The sequence below is a fragment of the Orcinus orca genome, chromosome 1, assembly GCF_937001465.1.
Source record: "Orcinus orca chromosome 1, mOrcOrc1.1, whole genome shotgun sequence".
Taxonomy (NCBI): domain Eukaryota; kingdom Metazoa; phylum Chordata; class Mammalia; order Artiodactyla; family Delphinidae; genus Orcinus; species Orcinus orca.
Window position 1 is genome coordinate 153734242 of NC_064559.1, and position 26254 is coordinate 153760495.

Consider the following 26254-nt stretch of genomic DNA (forward strand, 5'->3'; position numbering starts at 1 on the left):
TGGCACCTGACTACCGCAAAGCCTTCTTCTTTGGCCCCTTGTAATGGGAGGTGTACAGGAAGAAAAGCAGCTGGGTCCTGGTATTCCTGGAATTTCTCTTCAGTGGACTGCCAGTGTACAGGTATCACAACGTGGCACATGGCTGTACTCAAGATGAGACTCCTTCTGAGAAAATGAAATCTAGCAGAAGTGGTACAGAAGACAGAAAATCCTTCTAACGTGTGCCTCCCAAACTGCCTTCTCTCCCTCTGTTCCCTTCACCAGGAGTGTCCTCTCCATCTTCTCTGCCTTCTCCACACCCTGCCTATCCTTCAGATTCCAACTCATCACACTTCCCTATAAAGCTTTCAAAGTATACAACCCCCAGTGATCTCTTTATTTAATAAACATATATCTCAATCAGAATTTATTCTCTCTGCATCGCTGACACATCACACACAGACTGCACTATCCCAATGAACTGTACCATAATTCAAGCCGGAAACCTACTCGTAATCCTTGTCCTGCCTTTTATTTCTCCATACATTCACCAATCACAAAGTTTGATCAGTCTTCCTCTGGAATATCTCTTAAATATCATATCCAGCCGCAACCCATCCCCCTACATCAACTACCTTCATTTGTTTGGTCTCTCTCTAATTTATCTTGCCCAAATCTCCCATTCCTACATATTGTCCACAATGTAATTAGAGTGGTCTTAATAAAAGGCAAATCAGATCATGTCACTCTTCTGGATAAAGTATTTCAGTGATTCCCTCTGTTTTGGTGATATGGGTATCAATTTCTTTACATAGTTCACAAGGCTCTGCAAAATCTGGCCTATGATTATCTCTAGTCTAGCTTCATCTCTTGCCATTTCCCCAAATCATGCTCGCTTCCAGACTTTTGTAAATTCCCCCAAGCCGTGCCTGAACACTCTTCTCCCTACACTTTTACTGGCTAACATTTACATATTCTTCCTATCTCAGCTTAGATACATCCTCAAAAATCCTTCCGGGACCTCCATATACCAATATAGATGTTCATTATATGTGATACCACTGTATCCTATATTACCATCATTTTCTAGAGACAGAGCTCTTATCTGTAAACAGTGAAATCAACTCTAGTTCATCAAAGCGGCAAACAAAATTTTTAAATATTAGGTAGCTAACAGAATCTCTGGGATCACTAAAGAATGAGACCTGGGGATCACCAGGCCAGCGATAATGCTCCAGGCTTCACTGTGGAACGGCTCCACACTACAGCTGCCTTGGAGGAGTGGAGACAACACCGATGCTAAGCACTGGGTGCTACCACTAGGACCTCCGGCCCTGCCTCTTACTGATGGAGCTCAGGTCACATTCCTGAATCCTCACTGCAAGGTATGCTGGGACAGTAAGGTTTTGTCATCTATCTTGAGGAGTGCTCAGATTAATTGTTTTATAGGTTTGTTGAGGAGCTTGAGGGTGACTAGCCATAACCACTTATTAATTTTTTATATCAGTTTTTTTAATATTTCTTTTTTTTAACATCTTTATTGGAGTATAATTGCTTTACAATGGTGTGTTAGTTTCTGCTTTATAACAAAGTGAATCAGCTATACATATACATATATCCGCATATCCCCTCCCTCTTGTGTCTCCCTCCTACCCTCCCCATCCCTCCCCTCTAGGTGGTCACAAAGCACCGAGCTGATCTCCCTGTGCTATGTGGCTGCTTCCCACTATCTATTTCATATTTGGTAGTGTATATATGGCCATGCCACTCTCTCACTTTGTCCCAGGTTACCCTTCCCCCTCTCCATGTCCTCAAGTCCATTCTCTACCTCTGCATCTTTATTCCTGCCCTGCCCCTAGGTTTTTCAGAACTTTTTTTTTTTTTTTAGATTCCATATATATGTGTTAGCATACAGTATTTGTTTTTCTCTTTCTGGCTTAGTTTACTCTGTATGACAGACTCTAGGTCCATCCACCTCACTACAAATAACGCAATTTCGTTTCTTTTTATGGCTAATATTCCATTGTATATATGTGCCACATCTTCTTTATCCATTCATCTGTCGGTGGACACTTAGGTTGCTTCCATGTCCTGGCTATTGTAAATGGAGCTGCAATGAAAATTTTGGTACATGACTCTTTTTGAATTATGGTTTTCTCAGGGTATATGCCCAGTAGTGGGATTGCTGGGTTGTATGGTAGTTCTATTTTTAGTTTTTTAAGGAACCTCCATATTGTTCTCCATAGTGCCTGTAACAATTTACATTCCCGCCAACAGTGCAAGAGGGTTCCCTTTTCTCCACACCCTCTCCAGCATTATTGTTTGTAGATTTTTTTGATGATGGCCATTCTGACTGGTGTGAGATGATACCTCATTGTAGTTTTAATTTGCATTTCTCTAATGATTAGTGATGTTGAGCATTCTTTCATGTGTTTGTTGGCAATCTCTATATCTTCTTTGGAGAAATGTCTATTTAGGTCTTCTGCCCATTTTTGGATTGGGTTGTTTGTTTTTCTTGATATTGAGCTGCATGAGCTGCTTGTATATTTTGGAGGTTAATCCTTTGTCAGTTGCTTCATTTGCAAATATTTTCTCCCATTCTGAGGGTTGTCTTTTCGTCTTGCTTATGGTTTCCTTTGCTCTGCAAAAGCTTTTAAATTTCATTATGTCCCATTTGTTTATTTTTGTTTTTATTTTCATTTCTCTAGGAGGTGGGTCAAAAAGGATCTTGCTGTGATTTATGTCATAGAGTGTTCTGCCTATGTTTTCCTCTAAGAGTTTTATAGTGTCTGGCCTTACATTTAGGTTTTTAATCCATTTTGAGTTTATTTTTGTGTATGGTGTTATGGAGTGTTCTAATTTCATTCTTTTACATGTAGCTGTCCAGTTTCAGCAGCACCACTTATTGAAGAGGCTGTCTTTTCTCCATTGTATATTCTTGCCTCCTTTATCAAAGATAAGGTGACCATATGTGCATGGGTTTATCTCTGGGCTTTCTATCCTGTTCCATTAATCTATATTTCTGTGTGTGCCAGTACCATACTGTCTTGATCACTGTATATTTGTAGTATAGTCTGAAGTCAGGGAGCCTGATTCCTCCAGCTCCGTTTTTCTTTCTCAAGATTGCTTTGGCTATTTTGGGTCTTTTGTGTTTCCATACAAATTGTGAAATTTTTTGTTCTAGTTCTGTGAAAAATACCAGTGGTAGTTTGATAGAGATTGCATTGAATCTGTAGATTGCTTTAGGTAGTATAGTCATTTTCACAATGTTGATTCTTCCAATCCAAGGACATCGTATATCTCTCCATCTGTATCATCTTTAATTTCTTTCATCAGTGTCTTATAGTTTTCTGCATACAGGTCTTTTGTCTCCTTAGGTAGATTTATTCTTAGGTATTTTATTCTTTCTGTTGCAGTGGTAAATGGGAGTGTTTGCTTAATTTCACTTTCAGATTTTTCATCATTAGTGTATAGGAATGCAAGAGATTTCTGTGCATTAATTTTGTACCCTGCTACTTTACCGAATTCATTGATTAGCTCTAGTAGTTTTCTGGTAGCATCTTTAGGATTCTCTATGTATGGTATCATGTCATCTGCAAACAGTGATAGTTTTACTACTTCTTTTCAATTTGGATTCCTTTTATTTCTTTTTCTTCTCTGTTTGCCATGGCTATAACTTCTAAAACTATGTTGAATAATAGTGGTGAGAGTGGGCAACCTTGTCTTGTTCCTGATCTTAGTGGAAATGGTTTCAGTTTTTCACCATTGAGAATGATGTTGGCTCTGCGTTTGTCATATATGGCCTTTATCTTGTTGAGGTAAGTTCCCTCTATGCCTATTTTCTGGGGGGGGGTGGTTTATCACAAATAGGTGCTGAATTTTGTCGAAAGCTTTTTCTGCATCTACTGAGATGATCATATTGTTTTTCTCCTTCAATTTGTTAATATGGTATATCATATTGATTGATTTGTGTATAGTGACGAATCCTTGCATTCCTGGGATAAAGCCCACTTGATCATGGTGAGTTTCTAAAAAAGTGTTAAAGTTGTCAGCTGGTATAGTAAGTATCTTGTCTGTTTCATGGGGACTCCTTTGGTCAGTACCATGTCTGTGCTGGCAAACAACTGAGTCTAAATAAAGGAGTGTGGAAATATGAATGAAATAGTGCTATTTACTATCTGAGTGCAGCACACATACCAATGAACAGGAAGGTGATGTGGAGATCAGGAAGGCATTAGTAACAAGCAAAGATATGAAAGGGGTTCATCTGCAGCAAATCAAAAGAACATAACTGAAGTCCTCAGCCTGGTCGGAATTGGGCCCTGAATGGAGCCTATAAGGTGACCAGAGAGAGTTAGACGTGCTACAATATGCTTCCATAACACTCTATACTTCTCCAATCATAGCACTTATAAAATTTTATTGAAGAGTTTGTTAGTTTCTTGTTATTCTTGCAGAGTTACAAGATGTGTGAAGACAGAGATGGCTCATCCATGCCTGCTCCATAGACAATGTGTAATAGATATTTTTAAAAATAAGTAAGTGAATGAATAAATGAATGGGGGTAAAGATGAGGGCACAGAAGTGGAAGAGAGAGGTAGGCACCAGAGAATGTTGCCTGGTTCCAGTGGGGTGACCTGGATCAGCACAGGCCTGATGCTAGCCACTCCCACACAACTCCTTTCTTTCTAATCCACTTCTCATTCTCTTTGGGAAGGATTGAGGTCTCTGGAAAATAGCCAAAAAACAATTAAGGGAGCGGCCAGCCCGAATTAATGCTCAAGCCTCAGGAGTATCTGAGCACTGAAAGCCACTTCTATTCACGCTCTCTCAGATCAAGGGGTGAGAAAGGGTTCCCAAAGCCATAACTCTTTTTAGGTGGATTTAGAAGGCATATAAAGGCCCCTGGCTGAGGACTTGCCTCCTCATTCCACAACTGGTGCCAGCACTCTCAATCCTCCATGAGAGAAAATGTCCATCCAGTAAGTATCTCTGGGAGATTATTTTTTTAATTCCTTAGTGTGTTGATGGTAAATGGTCTATTTCAAGAGCTCCTGAAGAGGATTGATGACCCCTTTAGGGAAGGCCTTGGCTCATGGTTGGGGAGTTTATTCCTATTTTATGTATTGAAGCAAATATCTAGAATTCAGGTCTAAATTACAGTGGGGTTTGTGTGGCTTGGAATGGGCCTTGGAAGTAGTAGTGAGCATGAAGATTTCAATAAGGCAGACCTGGGTTCCACTTCTTGCCCAGCCATTTCCTAGCTGTGTGATTTTGGGCAAATTACTTTTTGAAGTCTTGGCTTTTCCGTATATAGAATGAGTAGTACTTACCCCCATTATGGTGTTGTGAGATTTAAATGAACGAATAGCATACAAAGTCCTTTTAAAAGTATGTGGCACATGGTAAGTCCTTAATAAAAAATAACTATCATAATTAGGCAGTCTGGTCAGCTCTCACTCTAAGAAGTTATAAAATGGAGCCAAAGTGAGAAGGGAGAAAATAATCAAAAACATAAGACCTAAATCTCCTTGTCTGACTATATTTAAAATGTACTGTAGCTCTTGGAGATTGGTGATGAAGTGAGATGATGGGAAGAAGTGATGGTATAATATGGGTGAATAACAAAGGATGACAAATTGATCCCCAAACCTGTGGTCTCCCAGTGCATAAGAGAGAGAGGAATGAGACTGTCTGGAAGGCAAGAGAATAAATGATGCAGTAAAAGCTGAGGGTAGGGACAGGGCAGGCTAATTCTGTAGGAAGGACTCGGTCAGGAAGAGAAGTGACAATGGCGGGATGTTTTGACTTGTCTTCAGAAATATGGGAAAACTGCAGAGGGCAAGCAAGTCCACTGTGGCATTAAAAGGGAGGTCATTTTCTCCTTTATCAAAGGAGGAGCACTGACCTGGGCCCTTTTGCCAACCTGATACATTTCTACCACCACACCACACCAAAACACTGTGTGCTCCCAGCCCAGGCTAGACTGGCAGTATGCACCACCATTGAGCAGAGAGCATCTTTTCTCCTGGAGCTCTGCCTCTATCTCCGTGGACTTCCTGAGATTCCACATGAGATTCTTCCTCATTATTCCACCATTTCAGAGTCGAACATCCTGCTGGTGGTTACAAGAAACTGTTTGAAACTGTGGAGGAACTGTCCTCACCGCTCACAGCTCATGTTACAGGTTGGTCTCACCTATCTTGAAGCCATCTTCTCTTTTCTGTCTCAATCTCTCTTCTCTGTCTCCTTATTCATTGGCATCTCTCAGAACGGGCTCCCCCTGTGGGCTACAGAGAGAGGAATCTGGACATTTGGGCTTTTTATGCTAAGAACCCATTTCCTCTTTTCTTTACTTCTCTAATATAGAAAAATGCTACCTAACTGGAATTCCTTAACAACTGGGACTATACCTTTGTCATCTTTAAGGTGTCAGTGCCTAGCTCAGTGCCTGGCACATAGAAAATGTCCTGTAAATGTCTGTTCTATCAGTTGCAGAATAAATGAAGGCCTGGTGACAAGCATCTGGGAATATGACAATAAAGCGTGGTAGGTTTCATGCCCATTATATCAGAAGTCTTGGTTCTGGAGTCAGGCAGATGTAGGTGCTAACTGTAGCTCTATTATTTTACTATCTGTGAATCCTTCAACAAGTTATTTAAACTTTCTGAGTCTCAATTCATTCACCTACCATAAACCAAATTTTACCTCATCGAGATGTTGTGAAGATTAAATGAGATAATGTAAATCGAAAGATTCACACAGTATCCAACACAAAGTTATCAATAGATGGTTGTTATTATTACTACTGCTATCATTATCCAAAGTCACCACATGACCCACATAGCATCCTTGCTTAGACATGGTGTTATAGGAAGGTCCAAAGCCTGGGCAGGTCTCTTTCCTCCCAATTGTCTCTTGTGCAAAATAGAAGGAATGAGCCCGGTGCTCTTTCTCAACTAGATTCTGATGCTAACAATCTAGGTTCTAGCAATCAAATTAATGCTGTGCCTTTTAGTTAAGCCATGCCTTCTTTTCAAATTTTTATCAGAAATATACATCCTTGTAAAGTGGGCTGCTGAAATTGAGCTATATAAAATAATACATTTGTGTTTTTTTTTAATAGCAAGGATTATAAAAACACTGCCAAATGCTGCACTTTTCAAAGGATCAAAGGGCACAAACTTAACTGTTTAGACTGAACAGACTTAAGGCCTTTCTTGTGTGCCCCTCATTTTGCAGAGAAGGACACGGAGGCCTAGAGATGGCACATAGCAAATCCTGAACCAGAATTCAGGTCTCTGACAGCCCTTTGCACTTTCTGCTATAGCAGGTTGACCTTTATCTGGACAGTAGCCCATATTCTCAAAGGAATATAGGTCTATATTTTAAGAAGCCAGTATTCTTGTTGTTTCATTTAAATGGTTTGTTCTGTAGACACATCTTTGTTTAGTATCTATATCCCTGCTTCTAATCCATCCCTCCTATATATCAAGAAATTTGAAATTTTTCTTAAAAGTGAGACAGTAAAAAGGCAAATGTATTGGTAGCTGGGGAAATCTGTTAGATGGAGAATCCCATTCCATTCGAGATACTTTTCCCTGTCTCCTTCCAACCCTTTATCTAAACTCTGAGATGTTGCCACATTTCCTACCACTTGGTCTCCTAGTGAAAGGAGAGTAGGCCAGCAGGCATTTCCTGAGAGCTACCCGCCATGAGAACTGGGAATGGAAATGCCTGCCAGCTTTAAAAGTAAGAGGCTGCCCAATCGGGCTGCTTAGATAATCACTGCTCTTTACCTGGGTGAGAAGGGCAGGGGTAAGAAGCAATGTTCTGAGTCTTGCCTTCATCACAGGCAGGATCCCCCTCTGGTTGACCGGCAGTCTCCTTCGATGTGGGCCAGGACTCTTTGAAGTTGGATCTGAGCCATTTTACCACCTGTTTGATGGGCAAGCTCTCCTGCACAAGTTTGACTTTAAAGAAGGACACGTCACATACCACAGAAGGTAAAGAACACTAGGGCCCACTCCTCCTAGGGTTCGGACCTATCTCAGCTCCTCCCTCCAGGTACTTTTCAACCTCCTGAACCCAAGAGGAGACTTTTATACTCGCCTCCACTCAGAATCCTCCTGGGCCAGTGAGTCTGTATGGACACCTCGGAGATGTACTATGGGATAAAGAAGCAGCTAAGAACTAGGGCTTTGGGGTCTGACACGCCTGGCTTCAAATCCCATATGCCCTACATACCATTTGCCTAGGTGGGTGCCCTTTGGCAAGATGTTAGTCTCTAATTCTTTGTTTTGTCATCTATAAAAATGGGAGAAATAAGAGAATTTACTTCAGGGTTTATTACAAGGATTAAATGAGAACATGGTTCCTAGCCCATAGGAAGCATTTAATAATAATAATAGTTATTATTATTAAACCATGGGTCTCTTGATGTCTTTCCTTTTTTATAATCAGAAAGGCCAATGGGAAGGAGGGAGGGGTGTTACAAAGGAGGCAAGGACCAAATATGTCTTAATAATACAAGAAAGAGAAGTTTTCTAAAAACAGAAGATTGTTGCTAAAAGGCTTGAAGCCCTAAGCCATCACTGCAATTTCATTACAAAGATTCATTAACACCACAATAAATAGTTTGTCTTATGCCTTAATATTCAGGCCTGTTAGCAGCTTTGTTGATCACCACAGATTTCAGGCATTCTGAAGAGACATCAAAAGAAAGAATAAATGGAGTCTTGCAGTAGTCAGGATAACTTGGACTGTAATAGAAGAGAAACAGATCAGGTCAAGCAGAAATTTAGTTATGAAAGCATATTTTGGAGGTCAGGCAAAGCCTTTATATGCCTCCTAAAGACCTTGGTACTTTTTCCTCTTTATGAAAGTGCAAAATCAGATTTTAATTGGCTCTCCACATGAGAAATCCTAGGCAACGTATGCCATCTAGTCTGGGAGATATGGTTCAGGAGGTCTGCCTGTGCAAGAGACCAGATTCAAGAATATCTACTTTTAAAAGTAGCAAAATAAATTTTTAAATTGAAGAAAAACATAAGAGGGACATGAGGAAGATTGAAAGGAATATAATTCAGCATAACATGTTCTATACTTCCCCGCTCAGTGTAGATTGTTGAATTATAGGCTACAGGAAGTCAGAGGTCCAATGTGAACTACCCATGGGGCTGCATAGTGTGATATGGAACAGGCATGTTTTCTGGCTCTGGCCACATATGCTGATCATTTAATTTCTCTGAACCTTGATTTCCTCATATGTCACTGTGAAGTTTATAAGACATAAATTTAAGCTCGTGGCACATTGTCTCTTTCTCCTTCAGTCACCCCAAGAAAGTTACGAGACTCTTCATTCTTCATGTTGTGGATTTATGATTCTGACTTTAGGAGGTCACATAGAATGACCATTCTAAGCTCCCCATGGACTACACTAATTGCCCTTGTCTGTGACCCTTTCCCGTGTCTCAATGTCCTTCAGGTTCATTCGCACTGATGCTTACGTACGGGCAATGACTGAGAAAAGGATCGTCATAACAGAATTTGGCACCTGTGCTTTCCCAGACCCCTGCAAGAATATATTTTCCAGGTTACTGAAACCCAACTGCATGTTATTAAAGACATTTTACATTAGCCCTTTTTCTCTCATGGCTTGAAAGTTACTGGACTGAAAAATCCATTTGCTTCTGCAGGTTTTTTTCTTACTTTCGAGGAGTGGAGGTTACTGACAATGCCCTTGTTAATATCTACCCAGTGGGGGAAGATTACTATGCCTGCACAGAGACCAACTTCATTACAAAGATTAATCCCGAAACCTTGGAGACAATTAAGCAGGTAGGACACAGTGCTCAGACTATATAGCTCAGGGAATTTAGAGTTTGCAACTTAGAATTAAATCAGCTGTGCATTTGGGTTTGAAGAATTTGAGAGCCAGAGAGATTAAGTTTCAAATCCCTGCTTTGTCATCAACTACTAGCAATGTGACATAGGGCAAACTTTGTTTCTCCATCTGTGAAATTTTAAACATTTATTATGTGGATTGGAGGAAAACCGTATAAAATGCCTAACATATTTATTTGTGACACAAATATTTATTGAGTCCCTTCCATGTACCAGAACTTATGCTAGATGCAAAAGATATACCAATGAGTAAGACAACATCGTCCCTGCTCTTCATGGTTTTTATAGACTAGCATGGAACTGGCACATTTAATATTGAAAACCCTACCATTCATTGTTCTAGGAAAGTGTGTTGTACCAACTTGCCCCTTCTTATAGACACTTCTTGTTAGAAATAAAGCTATATCTTAAATGAAAAAGCATAGAGAAACATGTCAGCAGTATTAAAAAGTGATAAATTTTGATGAGAACTTAGGCAATCTTGGTGCAGCATTTGATAAGATAGATCTACATTTTCAACCAATATTTATTAAGATGTAACTATTTGCAAGGCATTGTTCTTGTCTTCAGAAAGCTTAACACCTAGGTGGAGAAATCAAATGGATACATTACTTAACTATAATAGGACACAGAATGTGAGGACTCTTTTCACAGAGGGAAAACCTTCTATGAAAGAACAAAGATTGCTTCTGGCAGTAGTTGGTGGATGTGAAGTGGGGCAGATCAAGGAAGGTTTAAAAGTCTTGCACTTGAGTTAGAAGTTAAAGGGAAGGCACAACTTCATTGATTTTGGAGAAAGAACATTTCATATACAGGGAGTACCATGATCAGCTGTATAGAGGTGGGAAACTGGAGGATAAAGAATAATTTATTTGGCTAGATTTGCAGTATTTCTCAATGGAGGTGGCAGTGGCGTTGGGCCGGTGGTACTTCATCATTGTGGGGACTGTCCCACCCACTGCAGAGGTTTGGTATCCCTGATTCTACCTACTAAACACCAGACATGTCCTCAATCATTGTACAAACTCCAAATGCTCACCAACATTTCCAACTCTCCCCCTAGGGGGCAATAGCAGTCCCAGGTGAGAACTACTGATCTAAAGCATGCCACGTCAAGGGGAATAGTGAAACACAGGGTAGGGTGAAACTAGAAGTTTGAATAATGGACAAAAATTTGGAATAAGTCATTTAGCTGATGGGAAGCTACTCAAAGTTTTTGTTCAGGGAAGTGGTATAAGCAGAGCTGTACTTTAGGTTATTTAATCTGGAAGTCACGTGTAAGCTGTATGGGAGGACAAAAGAGATAAGGGATAGCTAGGAGACCAGTTAAGTGGAATTGAAGACCAGAACTAGATATTCAGTGTAGTAGGAATAGAAAGGAAAAGGAGTCCCAACAATGGGTCTCAATATCACAAGCTGATTTATAATCCCCAACAGACTATTTTACTAAGGCTTAACATATTCTCGATAGCTCTTTCTTAGTTTAGATGTATGTTTGAAACCACATATGAGTGTATGTGTAGATCATTTAGAGAAATACTGAAGCTGAGTTTCTAAACCATCCATTTGACTTTGACAGTGAATCCAATTATAGTAATTTAATTGGAAGTGTGAAGTTCATGGTATGGCTCCAGAATAGACTTTATTAGGAGTCAGGTTTCATTGTGAGCAGCACTATACCCTGACTTCGTATAAAAATGTAGTTTTAAAATTTTGAGTGTTTTTTTGTTGGTTTACTATTACTGAAATAGACTCCTAACAAGTTCCTTTGCCTCCAGCCCGATTCCCTTAAATACAGCTTCCTTAATTCAGTAGAAGCAATTTTCTTTTCTAAAATGCAAGTATAAATGTGTTATTCCAATTAGTGCACCCATAGTTTCCAAGATAAAGTTAAAAGCACAGACCTTTGTGGCTGGCCCATTTTATTTCTCCTCTTCCATGTGTGTGTATCACCACAGCCATGCTGAATGACTAGTAATCCCCAAGCAGCATTCACGTTTTGCGACTCTATGCCTTTACATTAGGGTTCCTACTCCCTAGAACACACTGTCATCCTTCTCCATCTGGTAAATTTTACTCATCTTTCAAGCATGTGTTGGAGTCATTGCCCTTGAGAAGCCCTGCCTAATCCCCTAGTCTGAGTTAGATGGCCTTTCTTTACAGATATCATTTTGTACCTACTGCACTGTATACCAGCTTATTGGTCTAATACAGTGCTATTAAATGGAACTTTCTACAACGTTGGAAATGTTCTATGTCTTCATTGTCCAAGTGCTATTGAGCACTTGAATGTGGCTACTGTGACTGAGGAACTGAATTTGAAGTTCTATCTAATTATGGTTAACTTACATTTAAATTGCTATATGTGGCTACCATAGTGGACAGTGCAAATCTAGACTGAAGTTCTTGAAAGCAAGGGCCATCTCTGTTTTCCTAGACCCTGACACAGCACCTGGCATATAATAGAAGCTCAAGGAATACTTGATGAATGACTGAATGACTGAATGAATGTCTTGCCTTTTATTTAAATGAGGGTGCTAAAAACTCCCTATACTTTAAAACATACTCTCCTAATCACATAGAAAGAATTTTGGTTAGACAAATATATACTCCATCGATTATTCATTCAATAAATCTTTATTGAGCAGGTTCCAGGTAGAAATTCTAGTGCTCTACATCCTTAGATAAATCATTTGATCTCTCTGACACCTCAAGTTCTTCTTATGTAAACTGAGAGGTTTGTGGTAGATTAGTGGTTTTGAATTTTTTATGAGAATCCAAAACGAATTAAAGCACTGAATCCTATCTTCAAAAAGTTTCCATTAACTCCAGGAATTCATGGTTCCCCTGAAGTCTATTTGGGTTAAGACTTTCTATACTAGATGAATCCTGAAGTTCCTTTCAGTTCCAAATTCATTCTGTATGTAAGATACTGGATTTGGTATTCAGGTTGTATCATAAAAAATTGCCATTTTTATAAAATGAAAATTATTGACTATCAGCATACAATTCAATGTAATTCAATAAGGAGAATGTAAAGAAGTTTCAGGATTCAAATTCGTCACTGATTGAAGACAAACTGCATGTGCAAAAGGAAAGTAACCAACCAGAGTAATATATGGCCTACATCAATTGAAAAGCTCAATCAGGGAGAACTTGAAGATTTCAGAGGCATGAGGGGTCAGCATGGGGGTCAGAGGAGAGCTCAGCGCTAAAGATGGGACTTCTACAGACTTAAAAGAGGGTAAGACCCAGAGAGATGGAAAGAAAGAGAAAGCACACTTAGGGTGAGGGTGCAAGTGGTAACGGTGAGGTCAGACTGAGGAATCAAAGGTGTAATACGATCTTCCTCTTAACATGGGTGACGTTTGTTCTCCTTCCATAGGTTGATCTTTGCAACTATGTCTCGGTCAATGGAGCCACTGCTCACCCCCACATTGAAAATGATGGGACTGTTTACAATATTGGTAATTGCTTTGGGAAAAATTTTTCAATTGCCTACAATATTGTAAAGATCCCTCCACTACAAGCAGGTCAGTTTACCACTTTGACTCTTCTTAAAACAAGTATCTAGGGGCTTCCCTGGTGGCACAGTGGTTGAGAGTCCGCCTGCTGATACAGGGGACACGGGTTCGTGCCCCAGTCCGGGAAGATCCCACATGCCGCAGAGTGGCTGGGCCTGTGAGCCATGGTCACTGAGCCTGCACGTCCGGAGCCTGTGCTCCGCAATGGGAGAGGCCACAACAGTGAGAGGCCCGTGTATCGCAAAAAAAAAAAAAAAAAAACAAGTATCTGTAACATGAGAAAGTTACTGGAAATACAGGGTGTCAGATCAGAAATATCAGGCTAGCACTATATGGACAGTTAAATTACTCTCAGATTTTAGGACAACTGCCCCTCACCCTTACCCTACCAGGGGACCAATGCCAAAGAGCACCATAGCAGGAAATGACATCTTCAAAAAGAAGTTGCCGTGTTCTATTCTACAGTGTTTCAAAGGTGTAGTGTATATGTGACTTTGATCATATAAGATTTAGATTCGAATCCAGCAAATATTTATTGAGCACTTATCCATGTGCCAGACAAAATTAAGATTTTAAACAAACATGTGTATGTGTAATAGGATACACACATGTATATGAAAGTGTAGTAAGTATTTTGTGTGTATTTAATTCCCAAAACTAAAAACATAACTTTTTAACTCATATACTATAGAGAAAGAATATTAAAACAGAAGAGAGTACTCTTTAGAATTCTCCATTCATCCTCCATTCATTGCCAGAAATTTGATAATGATCTTGATAATAGAATTATTTGAGTATATATGGATTTTTACATACAAATCTTGAGCCCCACCTGAGGTAGACTGAATGAGTAATTCTAGGGGTGAGCCCATAGTCAGTATTTTCAGAAACTTTTTATGTGGTTCTTATATACACTAAGGTTTGAAGACACTGCCTTAGTAGTAAATAAACTTTAATGTGCTTAAGAATTATTGTAAAGGGCTATGGACCCAAAACACATATGCCATAACTTTATAGATAACTTAAGAGATTGTAAAAGGCACTTTGACCATACTAAAATTTTGCCTTACTCCCTTGACTTAGAACCCACCTCCAGATGTAAGATGTGACTCCACTGTACCCTGTCTGCCACACACTGTTTGAGTATACTTTCCAAATCTGCTGCTATTTGGATTTTCCTGGGTGATTGCAGCTCCGCGTGAAATTTCTCTAAGAAATGCCAGTGACTGAGAAAATGGAAATAAACTCTTTAAAAAATCAAGATCTGAAAATGTATTTCTTTGCTTGCATAAGCTGTTCTAAATGCTTTGTATTTAAAAAAAAAAAAAAAAGAGGCTGTTCCATAGCCTTTTGAAACCACTTTATTTCAGACAAGGAAGATCCAATAAGCAAGTCAGAGATCGTTGTACAATTCCCCTGCAGTGACCGATTCAAGCCATCTTATGTCCATAGGTAACTTGAAGGCCTGCTATGAATCTTCAGGAAAACTCAGGTTTAAAGATCTGCTTTGCCTACCTTTGATACCAATCCTGATCATGACATTTTCTTGCAGAAACCTAAATTTAAATGTAGTTAATTTCATGTAGGCACTGTTGATTCATATAACTGAGTATACCTCATGTGTACATATTTCTCTGTGGTTTGAGAATCAACCCTTCCCACTCACAAGTTTATTTCTGTTTCTGAACAGTTTTGGTTTGACTCCCAACTATATTGTTTTTGTGGAGACACCAGTCAAAATTAACCTCTTCAAGTTCCTTTCTTCATGGAGTCTTTGGGGAGCTAACTACATGGATTGTTTTGAGTCCAATGAAACCATGGGGGTAAGTCTTACATTTATTTGTCAGCTTTATGGTTCTGAAGAATATGTCTTTCATAATGCACACTTTTTTTTCTTTCTAAATGCATCAAAATATTCTCTTCACTTTTCAAGGTTTGGCTTCATATTGCTGACAAGAAACGAAAAAAGTATATCAATAATAAATACAGGACATCTCCTTTTAACCTCTTCCATCACATCAATACCTATGAAGACAGTGAGTTTCTGGTTGTGGATCTCTGTTGCTGGAAAGGGTAAGAAAGGACATTGGATAAATGTTACATCTCCAGTTGTTCCTGGAAATTAGGGTTTCTTTCGGAGATGCCACTCTCCATATTTAATCTGAATTACATCTAAAAAAGCAAGAAGAATGCTTAAGTCACAAAATATGATTGAAAAGGCTGTAGGGAGTTTAGATAATCAGAAACACTAATTGAACCTCAAAACTATGGTTAATGATTGAAAACTGATCAGGTCCATGAACCAGACCTGAAAATAAAAGATTCTGTGACTTGATGAGTAAACTTAAGCTTAATTTCACTCAAACTTAACAAGATCCTTTGGGGAGCCTAGAACTCCACCTAGTCTGGGTTTGGGAAAAAGAGATATGCTTTCTTCAAAACAGCAGGTCACTAAGAAAGACAGTAGCCCCTGAAGACACAGACAGAATGGTGAGAGAGAAACAGAGCAGAACGTTTTAAAGGCTGTTGTTATTTAAACATATCCATGAGCAGGATTCTTTTCTCCACCCAGAGTGGGCAGGAGAAATGGCTCCAGGATTCCTGAGTCTTTAGCAGGTTCTGGGTTGGGGTCTGAAGAATAGGGAGGCACTTGTGCTTTTAAAAGGCATGAAGCATGTCTCTAAATTATTTGTAATTGGCTGTCCTCATGTTTGACTTCTTATTTTTGCAGATTTGAATTTGTTTATAATTACTTATATTTAGCCAATTTACGTGAGAACTGGGAAGAGGTGAAAAGAAATGCCAGAAAGGCTCCCCAGCCTGAAGTTAGGAGATACGTACTTCCTTTGAATACTGACAAGGTAACCACCCTCTACATAGATTTCAGATATAACCAGAATGTTTCATCTCGCTCAGGACTTTTTCTCCTGCTGTGTGTTTATACATAAAGTCTTGACATTTCAGAGCTGGAAGGAACTTTAAAAATTAATTCCACTTCCCTCATTTTATAAGCTAGGAAACTGAAGCTCAGAAGAGTCACATGACTTAGCAAAATCCAACTGTGGTGGAGTCAAAACGAAAACCAGGTTTTGACTCTAAACCTGTTGTTCTTCTATTTACAAAATCCTTTCAAAGTGATTGCAATCCAACTGGTTAGAACATAAGCAAAAACAGTGGAATAAGTGGGCAAAAAAGCTTAAAAAAAAGTAGGTTGGCAGTCTTTGAAGGCTTTCAGGCCAAAAGGTTTGTGCTTTATTTGACAGGTGATGGGGAGATAGTCAAGGTTTTGAACAGAAGAAAGCCATATTCAGAGCTGGTGGACTGGGTATCAAGCGTACTGACTACTCTAGTTGTCCCTGCTACTAAATGTCCGGCTTCCCTGAGCAAGTCACTCAGTGAGCAAGTTCCCCTACAGTTCGGTTGCCTGCTCAGAAACCTAAGTAAATTGGACTAAATAATAACTAAGGTTATTTGCAGCTTTGATTTTCTAAAATAAGGCTGTGTTGTGTATAAGTAGTATTGGAAGTAAAGAAAGGATGATGATAAGGGACCTGGGATTGGAGACAATGAAAATCACTCAGGTGATAGAAAAATGTAGTGGTAGTAGGAACAGACAAACCGACAAAAGTGAGAGTTCCTACAGGTAGAATTAAAAGGATCTTACATTTGATTGGATGGTAGAATGAATTAAGTCTTATACATGCAAAAGACCACAGAGATCCTTTAAGCCTATGTGTCTAGAGTGTTGATACCTTTGGAAATAGGAAATGTAATAATAGGCAGAGCAGGTTTGGAGATAAACCTGAATTGTAGAACTATGAGGAAGTGGGGAGAATGAGTAAAAGGGCTGACTTCAAGACAGACCCAGGTTGACCAGGGCTTCCAGCATTCTAGCGGTTTGATTCGCGGCAAGACATTTAACCTTTTTAAATCCCCTTTTCTTTATCTATATCCACCATACAGGATTTTTGTGATCAATAAACAAGGTGACATATGTCAATCACTGAATATAGTCCCTCACACAAAGTAAGTGTTAAATAATATTGATTATAATCATCATCAACAGCAAAATCAGCATCAACAACATTTTCGTGAAGACGTCTTGTAGGCTTTCATATGGAAGTGCAGGTCCTTGCGACACAAAGTAGGGTCAGAAGAAAAGAGCTGATAGTTATTGGAATTGAAATGATGATCAAATATATGAAGACAGATAAGATTGCTAGCAGGAAAAATTCATACTTTAGAGTGTTTTAAAAGAAACATACAAATTTGTTTATTTTAAAAATGATGAACTTGATAGCCATAACATGCTGAAAGAAAAGAAAAGATGGCCAAGCACAAAAGTTGGGGAAACATCCATGTGCAGAAAGTGGTAAGAAAAGAGGAGTCAGAAAAAGAAAGAGAAAAACGTCACCAAAGGGCCCTAGTTACAGCTAAGAGAGGATAATGCCACATGATAAGGCAAGAGAAGGGTTTCACTGGTGCCCACTGCTATATATAGACAAGTTGAAAAGAATGAAGATGAAGAGCCAGAAACCAGATTTAGTGATCTCCAGGGGAGTAGGGAGGGAGGCAGAAATCAGGTTTCAAGGCAATAAAGGTGAGCAATTGATGAGAATGTGGGAGCAATTACTATAGCCTGCACTTTTAAAAGTTTGGCAATGAAGAGAAAAATAAGCCATAAATTAGGTAAATAAGAGATAAACAGATTGAAGGAAGGAGAGGAAAGAGTATGAGTGAAGTTTCCAGTTTAGTGATTAATATAACAGTGATATCTTTAAAATATACCTTTATTATTTTTGAATAGGCAGTGAATTTAAATGGTCAAAAACTCAAAATGATCTAAAAAGGTACACACTGGAAGTGTCGCTCCAACCTCTCTCTGCCTCCATTCCATACCATTCCCCTTCACTTCTGTGTGTAACTTTTAATGTCTTTCCTTTTCCTTTGTTTATGCAAATATAAGAAAATATAAATATATATAATTATTATTTCCCATTTTTACACAAAAAGTAACTTTCTATATCCACATTTTTGTTCCTTGCTTCTTTTCATTTTAAAATATATATTGAAGATCTTGCTTTCTTCAACTGCACGGTATTCTTTTTTGTGAACATACCCAAGTCCCTCACTGCTAAGCAACAGAGTTGTTTCCATTCTTTGGCTGTTACAGATAATGTCACAAGGAATAACTTTGTATGTATGTTATTTTATATATGTGCAGATATAGCAATAGGATAGACTCTCAGAAGTGAAATTGCTGGGTCAGGGGATAAATGCACATGTTAAAAAAGTAGTGAGGGGGAAGAGTGAAAATAAGGAGCTAGTTTGGAAAGCAAAGATAATGTTACACATCTCTTACATTAAAAACCCTAATTTAATGGTGGAAAAAATAAGATACAACAGAGTAAAATCATTAAAGTTACAGTCGCATAAGTAATGTGTTCGACATCAACATTTGAACTTACTGAATACATGTATAAATATGTATGTATGCACACATGCCGCTCTCTCCTTCCCAAAATCACCATGAAGTGCCTCGAGGCCCCACTTCACAGAATCTCACAAGACCCATCCTCACCTCCCATCTCTTCCCAATCCTGAAAATCTTTCACTATTTCCTTTTAATTCATTGTACATACCAGAAAAATTCCATCTATCCTCTCTCAGAAGGTTCCTTCCACCTTCTTTCTTTTACCAAAAAATCTGACACTCTCTCTAGGACACTGGTCTCTTCAGCAGCAATTTCCATCCTCCTACAGCACTTGTACCACTGGGCCTGGGGTTGTGGTACACTTGTTCCACTTTGCTGCTTCCAGACCATTGCTCCTTCCACCCACCCTTAAAATCTTCCAATTTCAAATCTCACTTCAGCTAAGTATATAGCCAAGTGGTATGTCTACATTTACATATATACACCCCTCATTATTATTCTCACCAATTAACCACCACTCCTTCTCCCTTCTGGCTCAGTGTCACACTCCCCTGATCTACTCCTGACTCTCAGTTATTTCAATATACACATCATAGGTGACTCTTCCAACAACTGGTCTCTCAGTTCCATGACGTCTTCCACTGATTTTGTCTTCCATTCTATCTCAGCCACTCACTCCCCACAGTCATGCAATTGACCTTGCCATTACCATTGACTGTGCTTCTACCATAACCTTGGTTTCATGCATGACACATTCTGACTACCACCTATTATCTTTCAAGATTACTTGCCCTATTGCAGTTCCCATCAGGAACCTCCAATCTATTGAACCTATTACCTTCTCATCATCTCTCACTCCCTTGAGGACTTACCTTCCCTCCTTATTCAATAACAATTTCATGGTTAATCATTGTAATCACCCCCTTGAGTAGATCTTCATTTCTCTTCCCTCTTTCTTACTTTATAGAACTTATTTGTCAAAATCATAATCCTAGTTAAATTCAACCCTCCACCCACTCCATGCTTGTACCTCTAAGGCTGAAATTAAGTGCTAAAAACACACAATTGTGTTAATTGGCCCATTTTTAAGTACATGACAACAAACCTTACTGCTACATTTCCCAACTTCACTTTCCTAGTTAAATATTTCACACCCTCCTCTCTTCAACCTTCTAACACCTCCCACCTCCACACTCATACTCAACTGATGGCTCTGCTTCCTATTTTACTGAAACAAATGAAAGAAATCAGAAAAGAACGTAGACTCCTGCCACCACATCTACCCACCCACCAGCATCTGTACTCATACTGAATTATCCATCATCCTATTCAGAACTAGTCTTTCCCATCCTTCCTCACCCTCTCCAGGACAACACTCTACAATTCTCCCCCTCTCTCATATATCTCACTCTCCTCCTGTTTTCATTAAATCATGCATATCATGCTATTATTTTGCCCTCTTACAAAATCCTTCTTTTAACTCTTCTTGCCCCCACCACCTATCCCCTCATTCCTCTCTTGAAGACCCCTTAATGTTGGAGGGCACCAGAACTCAGCCCTTTGTTCTATCTTCTATCTGTACGTTCACTCCCTTTGTAAAGACTCATGCTTTAAAGCAGCCTAGAATTTCACTTCCAACTTTCCTTTTAACTCAAGGTTCTTATATGCTACTGCCAATGCCATGTCTTTATTTTGTTGTCCAATAAACACTTCAAGTTTAATAAGACAAAACCTAAACTTCTCCTCTTCCCCTACCAAAAATTACCTTCAGTAATCCCCATCTTTGCTGTGACAACTCCAACTTTTAATTATTCGGGCCAAAAACCTTGAAGCCCTTCTTGACTCCTTTCTCAGTTTCATGCCTCTTCCCCACCCCATATCTTAACTATCAGGAAATCCTCTTGGCTCTACCTTGCACTCCTCACTGACTTCAATGCTACTAGCCTAGTCTGAACCATTGTTTTCTTTTGACTGGACTACTACAAGACAAACTGGTTTCCCTGATTTCACTCTTTCATCTCCCCTTTTTTTTTTTTTTTAATTTACATGTATTTTATTTATTTATTTATTTTTGTATCTCTCACATATATATATATATTTTTATATAGCAGGTTCTTATTAGTCATCCATTTTATACACATCAGTGTATACATGTCAATCTCAATCTCCCAGTTCATCACACCACCACCCCCACCTGCCGCTGCTTTGGTGGTTTGGTGATTTGCTGCTTGGTGTCCATATATTTGTTCTCTACTTCTGTGTCTCAATTTCTGCCCTGCAAACCGGTTCATCTGTACCATTTTCTAGGTTCCACATATATGCGTTAATATACGATATTTGTTTTTCTCTTTCTGACTTAACTTCACTCTGTATGACAGTCTCTAGATCCATCCACGTCTCTACAAATGACCCAATTTCGTTCCTTTTTATGGCTGAGTAATATTCCATTGTATATGTGTACTACATCTTCTTTATCCATTCGTCTGTTGATGGGCATTTAGGTTGCTTCCATGTCCTGGCTATTGTAAATAGTGCTGCAATGAACATTGGGGTGTATGTGTCTTTTTGAATTATGGTTTCCTCTGGGTATATGCCCAGTACTGGGATTGCTGGGTCATATGGTAATTCTACTTTTAGCTTTTTAAGGAACCTCCATACTGTTCTCCAAAGTGGCTGTATCAATTTACATTCCCACCAACAGTGCAAGAGGGTTCCCTTTTCTCCACACCCTCTCCAGCATCTGTTGTTTGTAGATTTTCTGATGATGCCCATTCTAACTGGTGTGAGGTGACACCTCATTGTAGTTTTGATTTGCATTTCTCTAATAATTAGTGATGTTGAGCAGCTTTTCTTGTGCTTCTTGGCCATCTGTATGTCTTCTTTGGAGAAATGTCTATTCAGGTCTTCTGCCCGTTTTTGGATTGGGTTGTTTGTTTTTTTAATATTGAGCTGCAAAAGTGATCTCGACAGAGCAGTCAGGGTGATTCTTTTAAAAATAAATCAGAGCCTGCCACTGCTCTGCTCAGAACCCTCCAATGACTTCCCATCTCTCACTCACAGAAAAAGACCAAGACCTCACAATGACCTATCAGTCTTTACCCCTCCACTCTCCTCTCCTGCTCTTCTCCCCCGAGCTCAGTCAGTGCAGCCACACTGGTCTCTTTAATGTTCTCCAAGGACCTTTGGCATACTCCTACCTCAGGCCTTTGTAGTTTGTTCTCTCTGCTCAAATGCTCTTCCCCAGATACCTGCATTGCTAGCTTCCTTCATCTCCTACAAGTTTTATCCCAAATTTCACCTTTTCAATGAGGCTCTCACCCTGACCACCTACTAAAATTACAACTCACCTACTCTTCACATTTCTGATTCTCCTTACTCTGCTCTATTCTTTTTCCTCACATTCATGATGTACTAAACACTTTGTCTATTAATTATATTTATATTGTTTATGTTCCCAAATTAGAATGAAAACTTCATGATGACAGGGACTCTGTTCTCTGAAATATCCCAAATGCCTAGAATAGAGTCCATCACAAAACATGTATTTAAGTATTTGATGCAGGTATTACTAAATGAATATGTTCTTTGAAAGAGCTCATGATATTCATTCCTTTCATAAAATAATCTGAAAAATCACGTGGGAGCAATGTGGGTGACAAGAGATCTTAGAAAACATCTGGTCAGTAGTTTTTTAATTTGTTTTCTTTTTTGACAACTTACGAGTATGATTTTGTTTTCAAATAAGATAAAAATATAGCCTAACTATAAAGGAGACAAACACTGTATGGATACCTAGAGGTTGAAGTCTTTGTTGTTCTGCAGAAAAATACTTCTTTCTCCAGAGCCCATCCTCAGAGCTGTAAATTTTCTTCGAGGTCAGTCTCATTTCACTGATGAGAAGACTGAGGGCCTATGAAGTTGTATGACTTTCCCAGTGACACACAGCCAGTGACTGATGTGGACACAGACAGCTTTCCAGTCATGTTCCTGGGCTCCCCTTTCTAGAGTTTTCTGCACTGCCTCTCCCTACATGTTGACTTAAGAAATGAAGAACGCAGGAGACAAAACTTGGGAAGACTATATTTATGGCTGCTTGATTTTTCTTTCCTGATCACTGAGGTTTCTGTTATCCTCTTTCTTAGGCTGACACAGGCAAGAATTTAGTCACACTCCCCAACACAACTGCCACTGCAATTCTGTGCAGTGATGAGACCATCTGGCTGGAACCTGAAGTTCTCTTTTCAGGGCCTCGCCAAGGTGAGATGATTTAGGAAAAAACCTCACATGAGAGAGAACAAAATGTTCCATTCAAAGAGATTAACGAGTTTTCCTAAGCACGTGCTCTACTTTGCAGCATTTGAATTTCCTCAAATCAACTACCAGAAGTATGGTGGGAAACCTTACACATACGCATATGGACTTGGCTTGAATCACTTTGTTCCAGACAGGGTAATTAATCCATCTTCCTAATATTCAAACAGTACTTTGAGTCACATGCTAGTCAAGTAGAGCATATTGACTGATTGACTGACTGATTGATTGACTTTTCTTTCTTACAAGCAGCTCTGTAAGCTGAACGTCAAAACTAAAGAAACTTGGGTATGGCAAGAGCCTGATTCATACCCCTCAGAACCCATCTTTGTTTCTCACCCAGATGCCTTGGAGGAAGATGACGGTAATGAAAGTAATAGATGTGTCTGAACACTCTCTTTTCATTGCAGTTCATATAGTTAGTTAATTAGGAGAGGAGTTATGTTGATTATTCCCTAATGTTCAGAAATAATCCTTTATACTATTGAATGGGACAGCACTAAAGAATTTAAACTTATTTGAGAATAAGTTTTATCTTATGGTCAGGTTTCATTTGGTACTGTTGGAAAAATGCTAAAGCACCATCTGGTGTCACGATGGAACATCAATGTCTGCTCTAGATGAAGGAGAGGAGGAAGAAGGAGCAGCATGCGGTCTAGGTTTTTGCCTTTCCTGACCTAGATACATTTCTGAAAAGGGATAGAGTTCTAAGGAGGGAAACTGAGTATTCTAACAGATCCAAGAGAATGAGGATGAGGCTTTGTGTTTCTAGTTTTGGTTTTTCCTTTCAGTAAGCTGGGGCTAGAAAGGGATCCAGAGCAACAGCCTATAAAACAGCAACTCAGTTACAAAGAGTCATCTTAGTTAACTATTGATTATCCGGGACAAGGAGGTAGGTTATCCTCTCTGGGATTAAAATATGGAAAACCACAGAGAAATGAATAAAATAAAGAGTTGTAGAGCCGTTTTACACTAAGTGATTTTACATATACAGCCTTTCCAGTCAAAACCGCAAAAAGTTTGTTCTTATTTTGTTTGAAGGAAGTAGGCTTCCAGCTAGGTCTTGGAAATTATAGAAATAATATACCTTACCATTTTCAAAGTCTTTTTTTTTTTGGCCACACCGCTCAGCTTGCGGGATCCTAGTTACCCGACCAGGGATCGAATCCGCTTCCTCAGCAGTGAAAGCGCGGAGTCCTAACAACTGAACCACCAGGGAATTCCCAGAGTCTTTTAATATACATTTTTCACTTGATTGTCACAACATTTTTTTTTTTTGCAGTAGGTAGAACAGGTGTTAAATCGTATGATACAGATAAAAACACAGAAACATTCATTAAATAAGAATTTAATGAATACTTACTATGTTCTAATCATTGCAGTAGGCTATTGGGATACAACAGTGGGCAAGAGAGATAGGGTCACTCCCTTAGAGCTTATAGTCCAGGGGACATGAAAAATTTTAAATCCCTTTCAGGGTTACCACACAGCCAGGTGGTAGAAGAGTCAGAGCAAGATATCAAGGCATCTGGTTTTCTTTATTTGTCAATGTAATGCTTCCTTGCTTCCTGTATTATTTCAGTGACACTTAATCTATTGCTATGGGCTTTTTTTTTTTAATTCAACATTGCCTTATTAACTTCTGATTAACAGGTGTAGTTCTGAGTGTGGTGGTGAGCCCTGGGGCAGGTCAAAAGCCCGCTTATCTCCTAATTCTGAATGCCAAGGACCTGAGTGAAGTTGCAAGGGCTGAAGTGGAGATTAACATCCCTGTCACATTTCATGGACTGTTCAAAAAATCCTGAGCACATTCTAGCCTAATATGTTTCTGGTGACAAAACCCAGAACAACATAGTCAGGTCTGCAGTGAAATTCTGTTCAGTTTCAGCCTGCTGTATATGAGTTTTAACTTGCAGATGCACACAATTTTGCAGTGTTTTACAGAACGCACAGAGTTGAGTAAGCAATTCCTTTTAAAAAAAAGTGCATATTTAGGTAATCATACTTTCTCTGTGAGACAGACACATCATAACTAAAAACTCTTTATATATTTACAATCAAAGAGCAAATGAATGTGGATTTATTAACCTGTTTTTTTATTCCTATTATAAAAGTGTATTTTAGGTACCTATCTGCTCCAATTATTTTTTAACACTTAAAAGCCAGTCCTCTACACCTGATTTGTATGTGGCTTTGCTAAGTCAAAGCAGTATCTTGCAAAAAGGCTTAATTATTAAATGTCAAACCAAACTTTTTCTCAAACCAGGGACTATCATCTAAGACAATCATTGTAATTGTATGCATATATATATTATTGTTCAAAGATTCTCAAGTTTTATAAACTTTAACATTTCCATTTAATATAAGCAATTACTACTATTTCTGATTTTACAATGAGGAAACCTATCTCTAATCCACTGAGGGCTCTCAACCAAATAATTTCTCAGAGATTAAGTTATCTATTAAAAGCTTACATAACATCCAAGCAATTACATATAGTAGTGACTGTAATTTTTTTGAAAAACAGAGCATAAAATACTGACAAATATAATTTCTGTTTAAAATCAGAGTATGGGGTAATAATATGTGTGTGGGGGGTTATACTTTGTTGCCTCGTCTGCTTAATTATATTTAAGCACTGTGCAATCACCTGAAAGTGAAAAAAGAGAAATATTGTCATTAACTTTCCAATATTAATATATTTTAAGTATTTATGTTTTTAAAATTATTCTCTTCTGAGCTAGATATTGCAAAAAAATGAAGATTGTCAAAAATGTTTATTCTATATCTTAATCCTGGCATCTATTTTATGCTCAAAAGTATTACATATCATTGTATTTAAGATGATCAGCATTGTGTTTGACTAAGTAAAAACAGCTTGAAGGAACAGACTGACTAGTGTACTTGATGCATCCATTTGATTTCTTTATTTAGATAAAATGCAAACTCGTTTTTTAAAATTATAAATACTCATTAAAACATACTTTTCAAAGAAAATCTAAAATTACAAGAAAGTGGAAATTATAAAGTAAAATCATACACAGCTCATCTAAGTTCAACTACTGGTCTTTTCCATCATTTTTCCCCCTGTGGATTTTTA

General features: G+C 38.7%; 1 protein-coding gene and 1 long non-coding RNA gene across 3 annotated transcripts in view; one reads left to right on the plus strand and one right to left on the minus strand.

The window, feature by feature from the left end:
• Positions 1-26254, minus strand: part of LOC125961470 (uncharacterized) — a 186349-nt gene that overhangs the window by 42045 nt on the left and 118050 nt on the right. The window lies entirely within an intron of this gene.
• On the plus strand, positions 6066-25799 carry RPE65 (retinoid isomerohydrolase RPE65). Its single transcript, XM_004280749.3, has 13 exons — positions 6066-6166; positions 7835-7985; positions 9467-9574; positions 9678-9819; positions 13271-13418; positions 14780-14861; positions 15100-15232; positions 15343-15482; positions 16141-16270; positions 22986-23100; positions 23198-23292; positions 23407-23518; positions 24808-25799. The coding sequence occupies exons 3-13, from the start codon at positions 9498-9500 to the stop codon at positions 24957-24959; spliced, it is 1326 nt and encodes a 441-aa protein (XP_004280797.2). The 5' UTR covers positions 6066-6166; positions 7835-7985; positions 9467-9497; the 3' UTR covers positions 24960-25799.

Excerpts from the sequence above, each read along its gene's own strand:
- RPE65 (XM_004280749.3), top strand. The coding sequence starts at position 9,498 with ATGACTGAGAAAAGGATCGTCATAACAGAATTTGGCACCTGTGCTTTC. Across the intron at positions 9,820-13,270 it reads CCTTGGAGACAATTAAGCAG|GTTGATCTTTGCAACTATGT; the intron begins GTAGGACACAGT and ends CTCCTTCCATAG. Across the intron at positions 15,233-15,342 it reads AGTCCAATGAAACCATGGGG|GTTTGGCTTCATATTGCTGA; the intron begins GTAAGTCTTACA and ends TCACTTTTCAAG.